The sequence below is a fragment of the Aethalodelphis obliquidens genome, unplaced genomic scaffold (genome assembly GCF_003676395.1).
Source record: "Aethalodelphis obliquidens isolate GAN/ISIS:26980383/991018 unplaced genomic scaffold, ASM367639v1 scaffold17, whole genome shotgun sequence".
Taxonomy (NCBI): domain Eukaryota; kingdom Metazoa; phylum Chordata; class Mammalia; order Artiodactyla; family Delphinidae; genus Aethalodelphis; species Aethalodelphis obliquidens.
Genome location: NW_020837961.1, coordinates 20,807,499 through 20,825,235, shown reverse-complemented (window position 1 = coordinate 20,825,235; position 17,737 = coordinate 20,807,499). Strand labels below are relative to the sequence as shown.

At 42.2% G+C, this 17,737-nt stretch overlaps 1 protein-coding gene across 2 annotated transcripts in view; it reads left to right on the top strand.

Moving 5' to 3' along the window:
* Window positions 1-14,241, top strand: part of TBC1D9 (TBC1 domain family member 9) — a 105,330-nt gene extending 91,089 nt beyond the window's left edge. The window contains exons 17-22 of one of the 2 annotated variants that reach the window (XM_027117045.1): window positions 859-1,099; window positions 6,164-6,229; window positions 7,132-7,218; window positions 10,779-10,853; window positions 10,948-11,051; window positions 12,141-14,241. In XM_027117045.1, coding sequence (XP_026972846.1) covers window positions 859-1,099; window positions 6,164-6,229; window positions 7,132-7,218; window positions 10,779-10,853; window positions 10,948-11,051; window positions 12,141-12,866 — 1,299 coding nt within the window. In that variant the 3' untranslated portion in view covers window positions 12,867-14,241. The remainder of the gene's footprint in view (window positions 1-858; window positions 1,100-6,163; window positions 6,230-7,131; window positions 7,219-10,778; window positions 10,854-10,947; window positions 11,052-12,140) is intronic. The other variant, XM_027117046.1, reaches the window with a different exon arrangement.
* The last annotated feature ends 3,496 nt before the right edge of the window (window positions 14,242-17,737 follow it).

Below are 17,737 nucleotides of genomic sequence, written 5' to 3'. Positions count from 1 at the left end.
TTTTCAGATGTGTGAAACAGGAGGACCGCACACTTGTAGCCTGACTACTGGATGACTAGGATAATATTAATGGGATTTTGATGACCAGGAAGCAGGGGGTTTACAGGACACTAAACTAGGAGTTTGGAGACTCAAAATCGCATGATGATTCTGCTTTGACTAACTGGTTAGATGACCCTGTGGAAGCTACTTACCCTCTGGGCTGTACCATCCTCGCTGAGGACACAAGGTGATCAGATTGCCTAAATTACAGATCCTTTTTTCAGGTTAACATTCTATGTATTTCTTTTAAATTAAAAAAAGAAAGAGTTGGGACTTCCCTGGTGGTGCAGTGGTTGAGAATCTGCCTTCCAGTGTGGGGGACATGGGTTTCATCCCTGGTCAGGGAACTAGATCCCACATGCATGCCACAACTAAGGAGCCCAACTGCCGCAACTAAGACCCGGCGCAACCAAAATAAATAAATAAAATTAAAAAAGAAAAAGAAAAGAAAGAGTTTGTCTTTATGGGAGTTACTTCTTAAAATGCTTTTGAGTGTGGGGATGGGCAGGGGGAGAAGAAAATGGGGAGGGGGAGGGTTTTCTTTCTTTTTTCACCTACACCAGTAATTGAACCGGGTTTTTCATGCCAGATGTAAACACAGAGATGGTTGCCATGGAGTTTGGGGGGAGCAGGGTCAAGTGGAGATATATGTAGAAGAGAAGCTGAGGGGCCCTGCGACCAGACCACTGCCCCCACCCCCATGAGATGCACACGGGTGACCTAAAGCCTTTTTCCAGATTTGAGGGAGGGCCTTTCTTCTTGGTATTTGCTGTGAGATGCAGTCCCCAGTAGTCCTCCTGTTCTTTGATTTTTCAGGCGGAACACCTAACCAGCTGCTACTGGGGTGGGAGCAGCAATGCGCTGGACCGGCACGACCCCAGCCTGCCCTATCTCGAGCAGTACCGCATCGACTTTGAGCTGTTCAAGGGCATGTTTGCTCTGCTCTTTCCCTGGGCCTGTGGAACTCACTCTGACGTGCTTGCCTCGCGCTTATTCCAGTTATTAGATGAAAATGGAGATTCTCTGATCAACTTCCGAGAGTTTGTCTCTGGACTGAGTAAGGATGTGATGTTATTGCATGAGTTGGGGCAGGGGCAGGGGGGAATAGGTCAGTAAGCACCGTGGTCCTCGTGGTTCTCTGTGCCGCCCTCAGGACCACAGCCCCGCTCGCTTCAGGAGACAAGGTTTACAGGACAGAGAAGCACATTTTAAGGTTTGCAAGCTGACTGTAAAATTCATTTTTAGTTAATGGATATATGATTAAATCGTTAATCGTATATCGTTAATCACTTCTACATTCGATAGTCCTCAGCACTAGTTAAAATACATTATCAGAGAGTTTGCAAGAATGCCAACTTAAACACTGAAACCACGAATCACGATAACTTTACAAGGGAAGAAATGTTTGGATGGATTGCTTTTCTTTGTCAAAAAATATATTTACGGTACATATGTTTCATAAAATTTTATAAAACATTTCATAATGTTTTTAATAAAGAGCTGAAAAAAAAATGCAACAGCCCTGCAGTCTAAATGGAAGTCTTTTCTCTCCATTTTACGGGGAGGAAGCGTGTCCATCCTGAGAATGCACACCCTCACCTCCCAAGCAGCACGAGTTTCTGCCTGTCAGCCTCACTGTCTGACCTATTTCCTGTCCTATATTTCACTGGACTCTTGTCCCATTAATACTTGAGCAGAAAAGCTACGTGGTGGTCAAGCTTGGCCCGCCCATTACGAGGTTGTGGATATAGCAGGCATTATGTCAGGCTGTCTAAATGAGATAAGAAGGAAGACTTTTTAAAATTCTAGTTGTGCCACTCTGTGACCTTGGTCCATGCACTTGAAAATGACCTGTGCCCACGAAAGATGAAGGCGTCAGACATAGAGCCAACGATGATTCCAAAAAGTACCCTAAATCATTAAGAATAATGACTGGAAGGCTTAAAGGCCAGAGAAAGCTGATGGTTGTTAAAAAAGCAAAGGGGTGTAGATAAGGTCCTCTTAGATAAGTAAAAACTATTTGTATAAAGCGCTCAGATATATCATTCAAAGGGGGTACATGGAGGAAACTAGCCTTTTTTAAGTGCGGGCTCTGTTGTGATGCTTTAGAACTTGTACTTTATCACTTAATCCAGACAACAGACCTTTGAGGGTAATAACAGTATTGATAACTAACATTTATATAGCATTTGCTCAGCCAGGCACTGCCCTCATGCTTTATGTGCATTTAATTTACCTAAAGCACACAACTACAAAGCCGGAGTTTGAACTCAGGCACCCTGGAAGCAGCGTTTGTGCAGTTACTATCAATATTAATGTTTTATGACCTGTCTGCTTACTATTAATACCCCCATTGTCAGTTAAAGAGATGGAGGCTTAGAGAAGTTAAGCAACTTGCTGGAACGTTCATTTTTAGCAAGTCAGTGTATGTCTGTTATTGAACTGAAAAGCACAGTTAGTACGTACTGGGTCCAGGATTCAGATGAGGGCTGTTCTCATTACTCTGTGCTAAGGACAGCAAATAGGATTTTTTCTTTTTAGGGAAGAAGGAGGCATTAATTTTTAATTACAAAAGTAACATAAATACATTCTGCTTTTCAAAAAAGTGAACAAAATAAAGTAAATAAAGTAAAACAATCCGGACAAGGCTAAGGACCCTTTTGACCCTCTCCTAATCTTTTCTGCCCCAGAGTAACTATTATTATCACCTTGGTGTCTATCAAAAGGGAGATTTTTTAAAATTACCTTTGGACAAAAATAAGGAGGAGAAAAAAGAGACAGGTTCTGCACGTAGAGAGGGTTCTAGGAATTGCAGCCAGTTTTGCTGCAAAGCTCATTGGCCATAAGGCCATTTTGCCATAAGAGATCAAAATAATTGGTTGACAGTTACGATACTAGAAAAAGATAACAAATCAGTTTTTATAAATCCTTCGGCGAGCACAGTCATGCCTCCCACTCGTCAAAACCAAAAGTTCACCAAGCTATGGCAAATATAAAAGAAGCAGCTACTAATTCACAACAGCCTTCGAGAACATTAGTGATTGATTCTTTAGCTAATTTGGATACAACAGATTGTCCTCTCAGGCCGTCTTTACCAAATTTATCACGCAGTATTAGACGTTGGAGGCAAACGAAGAATCAAGCTCCTCCTATCCCCCCAAAAGGAAATAGTAATGTGATTCCTGATGGGCGTAAGTTTCTTGAAAATGGTGCAAATTTTAACACAGTCTGGCTTAGATTAGCTCACTGAAGGATTTGCAAAAATTGACATCTTATTTTCTAATGTAATGTAACCATCAACCAGTTATTTTTATCTTTTATGGCAAAATGGCCTTACGGCCAATTAGTTGTAATGCGAATCTGCTTCTAGCAAAGATGTTCACAACAAAAATACCAGACACGTGTAGAAAGTGATAGGAATAAATATAAATATTTAATTTACTTAAGCCTAGTCAAACCCCAACAAGGTAAATACTCTTCAAAATCTTCCGAAAAGGAAAGCGAGGTTTGCAGTCCAAGATAGTGGAAACATTGGAGAAGAGTACTTGGGCTTCTTAAAAATGCAGTTGAGTTCTCTGAGCAAAGTCAACTCCACCCCGTTTGCCGGGCGGAGTCTCAAGAGCTGTAGTCAGTCATGCGGGTTGATTACAGCTATGGAGACAGACAAGTAGACTAGAAAAGAGAACTTCTGTTCAAGTCTTAAGAAACTAAAGAATGAATTCTGGAAGAGATGGATCAATAATTTCAATGTTCATCTCCAGAAAGATCCCTCTAGAAATTAGTGAACAGAACATCTCTATGGAATTAGAGATGAGCGATTACAATCGCAAGCCACTAATTAGCTGGACCTCCTTTTCCAGTGGTATTGCTGGAAGGCAGCATTTCTAAACATGCCATAGATGTCATGAGGCAGCTGGTCACTGGACAGATAACTCATGATAAATGGAAAGTTGGAGGGATATGGATGTTGGTGATTCAATGACTGTCTGAACCCTGCACCCAAAGCATGACGGTCAATGGAGAGTTCTCTAGTATGCTGGGCTTGGTATTTAACCTCTGTGATTGTTCCCTCATTTGCAAAATAGTTATTGTCAGGACTAAAAGAAATAATTCAAGTAAAGTTCCCACAACAGTGCCTGGCTCAAAAAGTGTTAGTTATTGTCACTACAATTACTGCTTATCCCCCCCTACCTGACTTAGTCAGGGATTTAAACTATAAAGGTAGAGAAGCTACCACTACAAAAGTGAAGAGAGACAGCCATTGTGTTGGAGGACAAAAACAAGATTTAAAGAAATCAGAGGAGGAAATGATTGGCAAAAACAAACTGATAGAGATAAATCAGAAATCTTAAATTTTAAGAAATGATTGTAAAAGAACTGTATGTCTGCATATATAGTATAGTGGTTTCAACCATGCGATCTAGGGTCAGACAAATCTGAGTTCAAATCCTGGGCCTGCCACTTGCTACCTTATGACCTTGAACATTACTTAATATCAATAAGCCCTACTTCTCACCTGTAAAGTTGGGATAATAATTGTGACCATCTCGTAGAATTATTGTGAGAAGTGAAATGCATATGGAAAGTAGTTAACATAGGATTTAACACAAAGTGAATGGTTCAAAAATGTCTGTCATTATTTTCATGGTTAGTATTAGTCAGTGTGTAAGCATTTGGGGGTTTAGTTAACTATGTGGTCAATAAGAAACTCCAGAGTGAAGAGTATAAAGAGTTGAATGCAGACTTAGGCTAAGAGTCAAGAACAGTTCCACTATTCTCTGCGGTGGACTAGAAGCTTCTGGAACTCTCTGTCCAGAGGGTTATTGATGGACACATTAACACATAAGGTGGATGTGGGTAAGAATAGGGAAGAGTGTACAAACGATGTCGTATAAGAAAGTTGAAAAAATGTAGAGAGGGTATAGCCTGGGGGACATAAATTTGCCTTGAAAAGATAAGCTGGAGAGGAACAGGACAGCTGTCCTTAAAATCTGAAGGATCGTTGTAATGAAGACGTAATAGACCTATTTTTTTTTTTTTTTTTTTTTACTCTAAAGAGGAAGGAAAAGGAATAGTTCTAAACCTTTTTTTGAGTTGTGATCTCTTTGAGATCTGATAAGGACTGTGGAAATCTTCCCAAAAAGTGACATCGGCACGTGGCCACATTTTACATTGTTTGTGGTTCATGGAATTTATGCACTTGAACCTGCAGGTTAAGGGTCCTGACTAAAGTAAAAATGACAGGAGCCCTTTCAGTGTTTCTAGAATTCCCCAGTGAGATGAGATGCCTCTGGTTGTGATGAGCTTCCCGTCCCTGAGGATGTTCAGACGTCTCTCTTACATGGATGTGGGTGTGGGAGGAGGCCCCTGCATTAAGTGGGAGGTGGGACGAGATAACCCCTGGTGCCCCTGCCAACCAATCCAGATCCTGTGATTCCCCTTTTCCCAAATCTGATGAACCTTCAACTAGGTGCTCTGGAACACACGTTTACAAAGGATTTTCTGATTCCTGAAATACATATGGACTGTAAGGGAAAAAGTAACAGGATTCTTTGGGTTGAAGCAATGGTGATATAATGGCGGCTAGGTTAGGCTAAATTGAACTGAAGAAATATTTAAGAGACCCCAAAAGCAACTAAAAAAGATTTCTAAAATGAGTAATTTGAAGCACTCTTAAACGTGTATTGAGATTATTTCTGAACTCTAGCAAGTGTTTAGGGTGTTGAGGCCCAGTCACCTGACTTTTCTTATCAATAACACTAGTTAAATTTGTGCCAGCCACTATTCTAAGTATTAACACCTTTAGTTCTCACATTTCATGGGCCCTGATATCAAGACCACTGGTAGTATCTTCTAATTTGTCATCTTGCCTCATAGAGGGGAAACTGAGGTACAGAGAGGTTCCCTCTCCCAAGGGCACGTAGTAAGTACAAAGCATTTGAAACCAGGTATCCTGACTCCAGAGCTCTCAACCCAAATACATCCTGGCCAAACCTTCTGCCACACGATACCTGGGTTTCAATTTGTAAAAGTAGGTGCTTCAGGGAGATGCTGAGCCTGGGGTGGGGGGGGATTGTAGCACACATGGTGCATTTCACATTTTTACTTATGTGACTTCTAGGTGCCGCGTGCCATGGGGACCTCACAGAGAAGCTCAAACTGCTGTACAAAATGCACGTCTTGCCTGGTAAGCGAGACGCACAGAGTAGCACATGTACCTGTGACTCTGGCCTGGCTTGAAGTCTTTTTTGGCGAGACCTGTTTGCCTTTTTTATTTTTGATGTACAAAATCACTCATTGGTCACTGAGAACAAACTGAACGATACTTTTTACATGAGTTCCTGAATCAGCAGGTGCTTATTTCAATGATCACTCACCTGTGTGAAGTGTGAGTTGCAGTAATAGAAAAGAGCAGGCTTCTGCAAGAGAACGAATAACACTTGGTAACTCGTGGGATTCTGAGTCGAGGGGGAGCAGTGTTACCACCGACAGAAACAGTGGGAAAGATGGTGAAGTTGTGAGTTCAGTTTTAAACAAGGATGGCCTCCAGCTGGAAATATCTAGCAAATACTAAAAAAGAAATGGAGGGAGAGGTGGAGGGAAGGAGAAAGAGAGGGAGAAGGAGAGAGAAAGGAAGGAAGGAAGGGAGGAAGGAAGGAAGGGAGGGAGGGAGGGAAAAAGGGAAGAAGGAAAAAGGGAGGGAGGAAGGGGGATTAGCTCCAAGGATAGAGATAGGGTAAAACTACAGATTTGGGAATTATCATTATAGTTACAATTTCCCAAAGTTTGGTTCCTTAAACCCTCATTCCATAGGATTTAGGAAAAGTCTCCAAAAAAGGCAAATGTGAAGGGACACTTCAGTGTGGGGTTGTTATAAAGGAAGGTGGAGTTAGAACTGGAGGGAGCCCCTCCCCCATAAGGGTTTTGAGGAGGTGGGCATGCAAGGCCTGCACCAGTGATGGGACCCCCCAGCCCACCTTCGTAACTTCAGCTTCTCATGAGCCCCGTGTCATTTCTTCAGCAATTAAAGCACACTTTCATTGAGTCCTGGCCCTGCCAATATAAGAATCATCTCTCCTCCCTCTCCAGAGCCATCCTCTGATCAAGACGAGCCAGATTCTGCTTTTGAAGCAACTCAATACTTCTTTGAAGATATCACCCCAGAATGCACACATGGTAAGTGACTTTCCTCGTCAGGACCTCTCTGTTTCTTTTTCTACAGAGCCCTCTGTTATTGGGAAAAGTTGCCTCCAAAGCTAGGCAATCAAAGAAGTATAATGAATACAAGTGCCTGATATGCTACTTTTTAAATTTTTGAACTTGACTAACTACTGGGGAGTGGGAACTTCAGCCCACCAAAAGGACCATGTACATTGTGTCCTGCTGGCTTAGAAAAAGCGTTAACTGGAGAGCATATACTTTGTTCCCCTCTCCTTGATAGGGAGAAGCGCTCATTAAGAGCGTCATTCTGTTGTTATGCTGCTGTCCAGAATCTGGACTAGCGTTGACATCAGATACGCTGCTCTGTAACAGATGTCAGCAAACTTTGGACCAAATCCAGCCCACCACCTATTTGTACAGCCTGTGATAATATAAAATTTATTTATTTTTTTTGCGGTACGCGGGCCTTTCACTGTTGTGGCCTCTCCCGTTGCAGAGCACAGGCTCCGGACGCGCAGGCTCAGCGGCCATGGCTCACGGGCCCAGCCGCTCCGCGGCATGTAGGATCTTCCCGGACCGGGGCGCGAACCCTTGTCCCCTGCATCGGCAGGCGGACTCCCAACCACTGCGCCACCAGGGAAGCCCGATAATATAAAATTTATATCAAAGAATTAATATAAAATTTAAACATTACTGCCTATAAATAAAGTTTTATTGGAACACAACCAGGAACACAGCCAAGCTCATTCAGTTATATATTGCCTATGGCTGCTCTCACACTACAGTGGTAGAATTGCCTCAGATATTTGCCATCTGGCCCTTTACGGAGAAAGTTTGCTGACCCCTGCTCTGTGCGGTTGTTAGATCTACACAGACATGATCCGGCTCATTGGAAATATCTCCAGATTTACATATGAACCTGTTCTGTTGTGCCATGTGTGGATCTAAGCAGCGACTGGGCTTGCTGCTGCTGTGCATTATCTCCATCCTATTGATACTTCATCCGTAGGGCAGGCGGCCTCCTGACTTCACCCAAGGTTGAAAGTCAGCATGGGTTGCTCCTGGGTCCTTTTGCCTCTTAAATCTTACGGTCCCCAAATAAGCACAGCTTAGACCTGCTTTTAAACTGTGAGCCCCTAAGTGATTGAGTGGAGAGGAGCAAGGGCCAGACAGTATTCTTATTGGTGATAGGTGTTAAGGGCAGGAGTTTTGGACAGGATGCTAGCTCTGTTTGTCTAGATGACCTCAGGCAGCTTCGGGCATCTGGGAGCACCAGAGTCCTTGTGTGGAAAGTGGAGATGAGAGCTGTCACATTGGGTATAGTAAGGACTTAGTGAGATAATGTAGTAAGCCTCTTAGCATAGTGCCTTAGCATATCTGACAATATTTTTCAAATCCTTAGCAATCATATTTTGGCTGCAAAATGTTAGCCGCATCTTTCTTAGTGGGAACTCGGCTCAGAAAAGGAGTTACTTGTTTCAGAAATGCTTTAGGAATGGTTACATGCCAGTAGCATTTAATAGCCTCAAAAGATGCTTTTTAAAAAATGTTTTTTCTGGGCTTCCCTGGTGGCGCAGTGGTTGAGAGTCCACCTGCCGATGCAGGGGACACGGGTTCGTGCCCCAGTCCGGGAAGATCCCACGTGCCGCGGAATGGCTGGGCCCGTGAGCCATGGCCGCTGAGCCTGCGTGTCCGGAGCCTGTACTCCGCAACGGGAGAGGCCACAGCAGTGAGAGGCCCGCGTACCGCAAAAAAAAAAAAAAAAAAAAAAATGTTTTTTCTAACTCCATAAGTACTATTGCTTTGTATCAAAAATTTTTAAATATGGGTCAAAATATATAAAATAAGCTAATGATATCTTAAAACTGCATGATATAAAGATAACTATCAATAATAATTAATATCTTGAAGTATTCCTTTTTATCCATATAATTATAATAATATCCATAATGTATATAGAAAACTGGGATCAAACTGCTGATACAGTTTTGTTCGTTTGTTTGTTTTGGCTGAAGGATTGTTTTATGAACAATTTAAACATAGAACAAGCGTGTTCTGGCACATGCCATGTCCACCTCTTCTGCCTGTACAGTTTTGTATCCTTTTTTCACTTAAAATCCAGTGAGCCTATTGCGATGTCATTTACACTCTCTGAAAACATGGTTTTTAATTGGCTGTATAATATCCATTGCATGGGGCTTACCATAACATTTTGGACTATCTACTTGTTCCCTAAAGCTAGTTCAACATTAAGAGGAGAGGACTTTCTCCGCGGCATATATAGTTCATTGTCCTCAGTCTGTCTTAAAAGCTGCTGAGATTTTAATTTGGCCCTAAATATGTAAAGGTTACGTATGCGGCAAACCAGCCTCCTTTTGTATGGCTGAGGAAGTGCTTGGGATGCATTCTTACAGCTGACAAACTGAATGGGAAACTGGGGGGATAGTACACCTCTCCCTTTTGAAGCCCTGGGATGTTCTGTTTTAAGAAGAAAGAAGAAAACAATTATAAGTTTTCTTGAAAGTCAAAAAATGCCAGATTATGAATCTGAAGGAATTTAGTAGCACATGACATTTGTTTTCTTTTATCAACATAGACGTCAGTTTCTTTTTAAAAAGTGAGTTCTTGGTCTTTTGCAGAGCCTGACAGGTCAATCTCATGTATACAAAGTTAAGATGATAATGTAACAGAGGGGGGAAATCAACATTCACTGGGGCCAGCACCACCGTTTTTTAAGTACTGAACACCACATGACATCATTCCTTTAATTCCTATTTATACACCGAGCCCTGCTTGTGAAAAAGGATTCTTGGGGAACCTTTCACCTAGAGATAGAGTTTTTCGATTGTAAAAAACAAAAAAAAAAAGCACTACCTAGAAGTTGAGAATTACGTTTTATTCGGCAGACATACCGAGGACTTAAGCCCCGGAGGCAGCCTCTCGCATAGCTCAGAGGGACTGCTCTGAAGAAATAAGGGAGGAGAGCCAGGATATATAAGATTTTTTTCGCAAAAAAAAAAAACAGGTAGTGGGGATATCAAAAGATTAGTGTTAATTAAAGAAACCAGATATCTCAAGTTAATGAATTTAGTGCTTTTCTGTGTATGGGAAGATGCAAGAGTCTGGGCTTACTGAAATCATTCCTTTGATATGCACCTTAGCTATCTAGGGCCAGTATCCTATTTTTCTCCATCCTGAATCCCCGCAGGGTGGAGATGGCACAGTTGGGGGCAGCTGCAGTGCTGCTGGCTTGATGGCTGCAACATCCTTTGTTTACTGACCTGGCAGGCAACACTCAGTTGTCAGATCAAATATGAGACACCCAGTAAAATTTGAATTTGAGGTGGACAAAAAATAATTTGCTTAGCGTGAGTATGTCCCATGTGATATGTGGGAACTCACACTTTAAAAAATTATTTGTTGTTTACCTAATTATTTATGTGCTGGGGTTTTGTTTTGTTTTGCTGTGTTAGGCAACTCTACCTAGAGGTTTTTCTGTTTTCTACTACCCCTGCTCAACCTATGGGTTTATCATGTAACATTCTCCTTTTTTTCTTCTGAATCTTTCCTGGTAGTGGTTGGATTGGACAGCAGAAGCAAACACAGTGCAGACGATGGCTTTGTTACAGTGAGTCTAAAGCCCGACAGAGGTACAGACTTTCTCTTCTCTGTGTTTCCCTTACTGCTGGTTCAACAGTTGCTTCTTGACCTTTGAACACTTATTTCTCGGCATTTGGGTTTTAGGGAAGAGGGCAAATTCTCAAGAAAATCGTAATTATCTGAGACTCTGGACTCCAGAAAATAAATCCAGATCAAAGAATGCAAAGGATTTACCCAAATTGAATCAGGTGAGTACCGAACAGTGTAGTTCATGCATTTCAAACCTTGAAGCTCTGTTTTCTAGCCATAGATAAATGTAGAATAAGTACTCCTCAAGGCACTTAAGTAGTACCTGTTCGGATCTATTTTGTGCATTAAAAGTATGTTCTGTTGTGAGAAAATGACCTCCTCAGAGAATATGTGAACCACGAAATATTCAAATTTGAGAATACATGCATTCTCGTCCCAATCTTTAAAAATACCCTCAGATACTCGGAAGACAAGCTCATGCTGTTTTCAAACCACTGTGCTCAGCTATAAAGGTGTCTGACATATTTTTTTCCTTAAACAGCTGAAATGTAATGAGGGCGATAAAACAATATAAATAATTAAAATACAGGTTGCAAATGCTGTTTTCTAACAGAAGAACAGATAAATCATCCTGGTGGGGGTGGGAGGCATGACTTCCGTCCGTGGACACCAGCAGATGTGTCATGGGAGAGGGGATTGGAGCTGACCTGACCTTGGAAACATTGGGCTGCCTGCTGTAGTGTGTAGATATGAGATGAGGTGAGATCTGCGATTTACTTAAGATACTGCAAGAAAGGATAAAACAGTTAGTGAAACATTTGTATAACATGGTCCTTCTTCTTTTTTTTTTTTAATATTTACTTATTTATTTTGGCTGCGCCGGGTCTTAGTTGCGACACGTGGGATCTTCATTGCGGCACGCAGGCTCTTAGTTGCCATGCATATGGGATCTACTTCCCCGACCAGGGATGGAACCCAGGCCCCCTGCATTGGGAGCGCAGAGTCTTACTCACTGGACCACCAGGGAGGTCCCCGTGGTCCTTCTTGACTCTAGAATGATAGGTACTATTATAAAGGCGTATTATTTCATTCTTTCTGCTTTCATGGATGTTAGAAGTTTTCCCAGTTTAAAAAAAGGAAGCATTGAAAGAGACTTTAAACTACACATCCATCCACCCTACGGTAGGACTCTTCCGCGATCTTGTAGGAGTCCTGATATTAAATGGCTTTGCAGTCCACTTGGGTCCTGCCTCCGTGCTCCTCATGAGGTGGCCACATGCTTGTGTTTTCCCTCCATCACTTTGCAGGGGCAGTTTATCGAGCTGTGTAAGACGATGTATAACATGTTCAGCGAGGACCCCAACGAGCAGGAGCTGTACCACGCCACGGCGGCGGTGACCAGCCTCCTGCTGGAGATCGGGGAAGTGGGCAAGCTCTTCACTACCCAGCCCACCAAGGAGGGCGGGAGCGGAGGTGGCGGGCCACCCGGCAACCAGGGCCTCCCCGGCGGCATGCTCTTCCCCAACAAAGGGCCGGGCCAGCCTTACGCGCCGGACCCCGTGGAGCCCCTCCCGGCCAGCTTGGCGGGGGACGGCGAGGAACACTCCCTGGGGGGTCAGATGGAGGACATCAAGCTAGAGGACTCCTCGCCCCGGGACCACGGGGCCTGCTCCTCCATGCTCATCTCCGACGACGACACCAAGGACGACAGCTCCATGTCCTCGTACTCGGTGCTGAGTGCCGGCTCCCACGAGGAGGACAAGCTGCACTGCGAGGACATCGGTGAGGACACGGTGCTGGTGCGCAGCGACCAGGGCACAGCGGCGCTGCCCCGGAGCACCAGCCTGGACCGGGACTGGGCCATCACCTTCGAGCAGTTCCTGGCCTCCCTCCTGACAGAACCTGCCCTAGTGAAGTACTTTGACAAGCCCGTGTGCATGATGGCCCGAATCACCAGTGCAAAAAACATCCGGATGATGGGCAAGCCCCTCACCTCGGCCAGTGACTACGAGATCTCGGCCATGTCCGGGTGAATCCCGCGCCTTCTGTAGGGACACGCAGGCTGGGGGCGGGGGGAGGGTCTTTTTTATGTTCTGTGTTGGGGTTTCTTTCTTCCTTTTAAATTAAATATTTATTAGTACCCGGCTTAAAGCCTAGTGTTTTCATAATATAATACAATGAAAGCTGTTGGAGGAATACTTAAACACCTCGATGTAGGCACAGTTCACTCTCTTGTCGGGGGAGGGGGATTTACCAGAATACGGTTTTATTCAATGAATTCCGAAAGAAAGATGACTCTGTCCGTGATATGTGTGTATTTATAACTTCTTAATCTTGCTGTTGAGCTGTATACATAGTGCTGTTTAACACTAAATAAGGCGGCAGACGTGTATTGGGGCTTTTTAAATAAGATTAGAGCTGTTAAGGAAAGTAGAATGCCACAAACACAGAATGTTCTTAAATGGAATAGGCACTGTCAGCTGGGGTAAATCCTATACCACTTTTAGGGAGCATTAAAACTATTTTTTAAGATTTGAAATATATTTCATAAAAGTCCTCTATTCAAAAATCATGTTTCACAGATGTTCCCTTTTGAGGTTCTAAGCAATTATGAAAGTGTGAGTGATTTTTATGTGATGCCGGAATAACACCTCTATCTGATCAATTTGGACAAATACCAGGCCAATTTTGCATTTACAGAACTGATGATTTAAGTCAGCTGGCCAGAATTCAGGGGAAATGAACAGTCTTTTGTTACAGAGAATCTGAAAGTGGCAACAGAAATGATTTGAGGGCTCAGGATTTTTTGGGGGGGGGAGTAAAAATACTGATGCTTCTCATACTAGATTTTCAGCTTCTTGTTACTCATTGCAAATGAAGCGAAAAGTAAAACAATGAACTTTACCATTTCCGTACTCTCCGTAGGTTCAAGAAATTATACCATGTATCACATATGACCATCTTTCCAGTTAAATCCATGTAAAGTAGAGATAATGTAAATTGAAAAAACAACCTGCAAGATAACGTAACTGAATGTTTAAAGCGGAACTTGTCACTTTATATAAAAGAATAGTATGCTCTATTTCCTGAATGGACTTGGAAATGAACACTATCGCACCTGCACTTTGTATTGTTGCTTCTTTTTTATTCCTATTATAGTTTTGTCTTTTACAGATGTTGGAGTTTTTTTTCTCTTATTGTTGAATTCATAATCATGGTCACGTTTTCTTTGCTTATGCAGAATACTCCTTCCAATGCATTCCTTTATTTTAGTAGCCATTGGTCTTTATTTTAGCTGTTGCTGCTGTTTTTTATTTTGTTTACAGAATGATTTTTTAAACTGTCCAATGAAGTAGTGTTAACCTCAAGTAGGATAAATGTGAACAAATAAAATACATCCGATACTCAGATGTGGCTTTTATCTCAGTGCTTGAGTTCCTGTCTAAGGTGATAACATTATTCTTTTGACAACGTAGCAGGGGAAATTATGTTAGGCAACCATTTTGACTTAGGTAACAAATTTTTGTAGGCAAATATTTTGAGGTAAGAAATACAGTATGGGGAATTCCCCGGGCGGTCCAGTGGTTAGGATTCGGCGCTCTCACTGCTGGGGGCCCGGGTTCAATCCCTGGTCAGGGAACTAAGATCCCGAAAGGCTGCAGCATAGCCAAAAAAAAAAAGAAAAGAAAAGAAATACAGAAATACACTACATAGTGATGTGCATATGAATGTAAAATAAGGAAGAGAATCATTGTCAGTCATCTAATCATTTAACTTATCCTACATAAGTGATAAAAGGGTGAAAATACCTCTGTTTAAACCCTGATTAGTACATGGTAACACCATTTGGTATGTATTTGAGTAGTCATTCATTTGATTCGACTCTTAGATGGTTATACATTATTCCATTATTCTATCACTTAAAGATGCCTCAAGAAATAACTATAGAGTCTGATACTCTCTCTCACCTCCAGAATTAAAGATGGGTTTGCGAGGGGAATGAACATGTATTTAAATGTGTAGCCCTAGATAAATGAGAGGAGCCAGAATTTTCCATTATCACTGAGAACGGGATTATAACTGAACAGCGCATCACCCTGAGAGTATATGTTCCTGTTGACACTCTGTCATAATACTGTCCTTATTTGTTCCAGCACCTCATAATGTTTCTGTCACAGTGTCAATATACTACATAACAGCAGGTTCTAGTCCGTTTGCTTCGAAAGGCTACCTATGGAGGAGCCCTGAGCCTTTGAGTTGATTCTTTCCAGCTCAGTCTCTGAGACTGTCTTGTCAGTGCCTTCTGCTGTCAGGCATCATAATCAGCTCCACATTACATTTACTGCTGTGTTTCTCCCCCGTTGACTTCTGAGGTTTCCCTCCTGCTTATTTCCCCCCAGTTGTTAACTGTAAAGTGTCTTGTAGCAGATGTCCTAATATCCAGCCCAGCTCACTCGGCTCTGACCACTTTAGTGATGCTGGCCTGACTTCCTATTGTCCTGTCAGCACCTGTACGTTTTAGGGTCTTCTTCTGGCCACCAGAGACATATCTGCCCACCTGTGCATGGCACACTAGAAGAACAGGGAAAATAACCCCCCCCCCCCCCAGAGCAGCCCTGGACCAATAACTGATGGGAGTTGGCAGTGAATATCTCAGGCCCCTCAACGTCAGGTGGAATACCTCTGAGCGATCAAAATCCAGTTACACACAGAGCTATTTTGCTTACCTCTAAAACCATTTATGGGATGACTTCAAGTCCCTCTCTCTGTTCCCCACTCTCTTACCCATATTTCCTGGGATCACTTCCTGAATGAATTACAAATCTTTGTCTCAAGGCCTGACTCTGGGAGAACCCAAACTAAGACAAAGCACGACCTTTAGAGTAGCATGTTTTTTTCAAGAAGGAAGAAAACATAGAACTTCACTTGCTGGGATCCTGGTCAGCCAATGGGCAGTAGTGACAAGTCGCTACCAAACTTTAGTCGGGCTCCTCTGAGTTTTCTCTACTAGGTCCTGTCCTTGGGCATGTCCTCAAGAGCCCAGTTTTAGCCAGAATCCTGCTAAATTGGTTTAGCCAGAATCCCTCACCCTCAACATGTGATCACTATCGACACCAAATTCCTCATCCCTGCCCTGAATACCCAACCACCAATTCTTTTAGATGTTCTATGTACACACTCATATCATTTATAAGCAATAACTTTTCTTTCCATCCACTTGTTTTCCTGCAGTAGGTGGGACCTCTAGCAGTTTTGAATTTATTTGCTGTAACAACTTGAATGATTTGCTCCTTATCCCTTCTTAAGAGTACATTTCCCCGCTCTATTGATGTTGGACTTGACCATGTGACCTGCCACAACTAAGGGAATGCTAGTATACATGATGTGAGCAAAGGTTGAATGTGTTTGAGCAATTGGGTTTATTCTTGTGTTTCTGCCACACCATGAAAAGGGCATGCCTCAGGTAGCCCACTGACCTCAGATGAATTAGTCACATGGAGCTGACCGGAACTGAAACCATGGCCCCAATTTAAGGCCAGCTGAATCCAGCTGAGATTAGCAAAACTGCCTGGCTAGCCTACCCCTGTGTGAGGAGGAAATTGTTTTTGTATGCCACTGAGATTTTTTTTTGTGGTTGGTTGTTGTACATTGTTATTGTGGCAATAACTGACAGATACAAGTGGTGACAGAGGACATCCCTTCTTAATTCTGATCCCAATGTTTTACAATTAAGTATATTTGCTATAGTTTATTTTATAAAGATGCATTTTATAAAATTAAGGTAAACCCTTTCTATTTCTCATTTGGTAAAAGTTTTTTTTTTTGTTTTTTTTGTTTTTTTTTTTTGGCGGTATGCAGGCCTCTCACTGTTGTGGCCTCTCCCGTTGCGGAGCACAGGCTCCGGACGCACAGGCCCAGCGGCCATGGCTTACGGGCCCAGCCGCTCCGCGGCATGTGGGATCTTCCCGGACTGGGGCACGAACCCGTGTCCCCCGCATCGGCAGGCAGACTCCCAACCACTGCGCCACCAGGGAAGCCCGGTAAAAGTTTTTAACATGAATGGATGTTGAATTTTTATCAAATGCTTTTTCTACATCTATTAAGATCTTCACATGATAGTCTGATGAATTGCAGAGTGTACACTCTAAATTATCTGGATGAGTTTGTGAAAACTAATATTATTTTATTTTTAAATGTGTTAACTCACTGGTGAAAGCCATATAAAACTGCAGGTTTTTTAGTGGAAAGGTCTTTAGCTGCTGAACCCATTTAATAGCTCTAGGACTTTTTGCTTCCCTATTTGTTCTTGGATAGTTTTGTTTTGGTAAGTTGTATTTTTCTAGAAATTGTTCTATTTCATCTAATTTTCATAATTTCGACAAGGTTACTCAATATATTTTCTTTTCAATATCTGTAGGATCTGTAGTGATGTTTCATATTTCATTCTTGACAGTATTTATTATTTGCTTTCTTTTTTATTGTTTATTTGCCTCACCAAGGTTTATCAATATTGTTCTTTTCAAACATTTTATTTTTGTTGATCCTATTGTATGCATGTTTTCTTTTCTATGCATCTAAGCTCTTGTCTTTAATATTTCCTTCTCTATTTTCTTTAGGTTTGTTTTGTACTTCTTCATCAAACTCCTTGAGATGATTGTTTTGTCTTTAATTTTTAAGCACTTCTTTTCTAATATATACATTTAAAGCTATAATTACTAACTTTAATGAGCATGCACACACACACACAGAGGAATGATTTGCAGCTGTAAAAAAATATGGAAGCTATGTATTAATATAAAAATAGATCTATGATACACTGTGAAGCTAAGAAAAACATATTGCAGTAAAGTATGAATTATTCCTATCCTTTCTAAGAACGGGGGTGAGGTGGGGATGGTAGCTT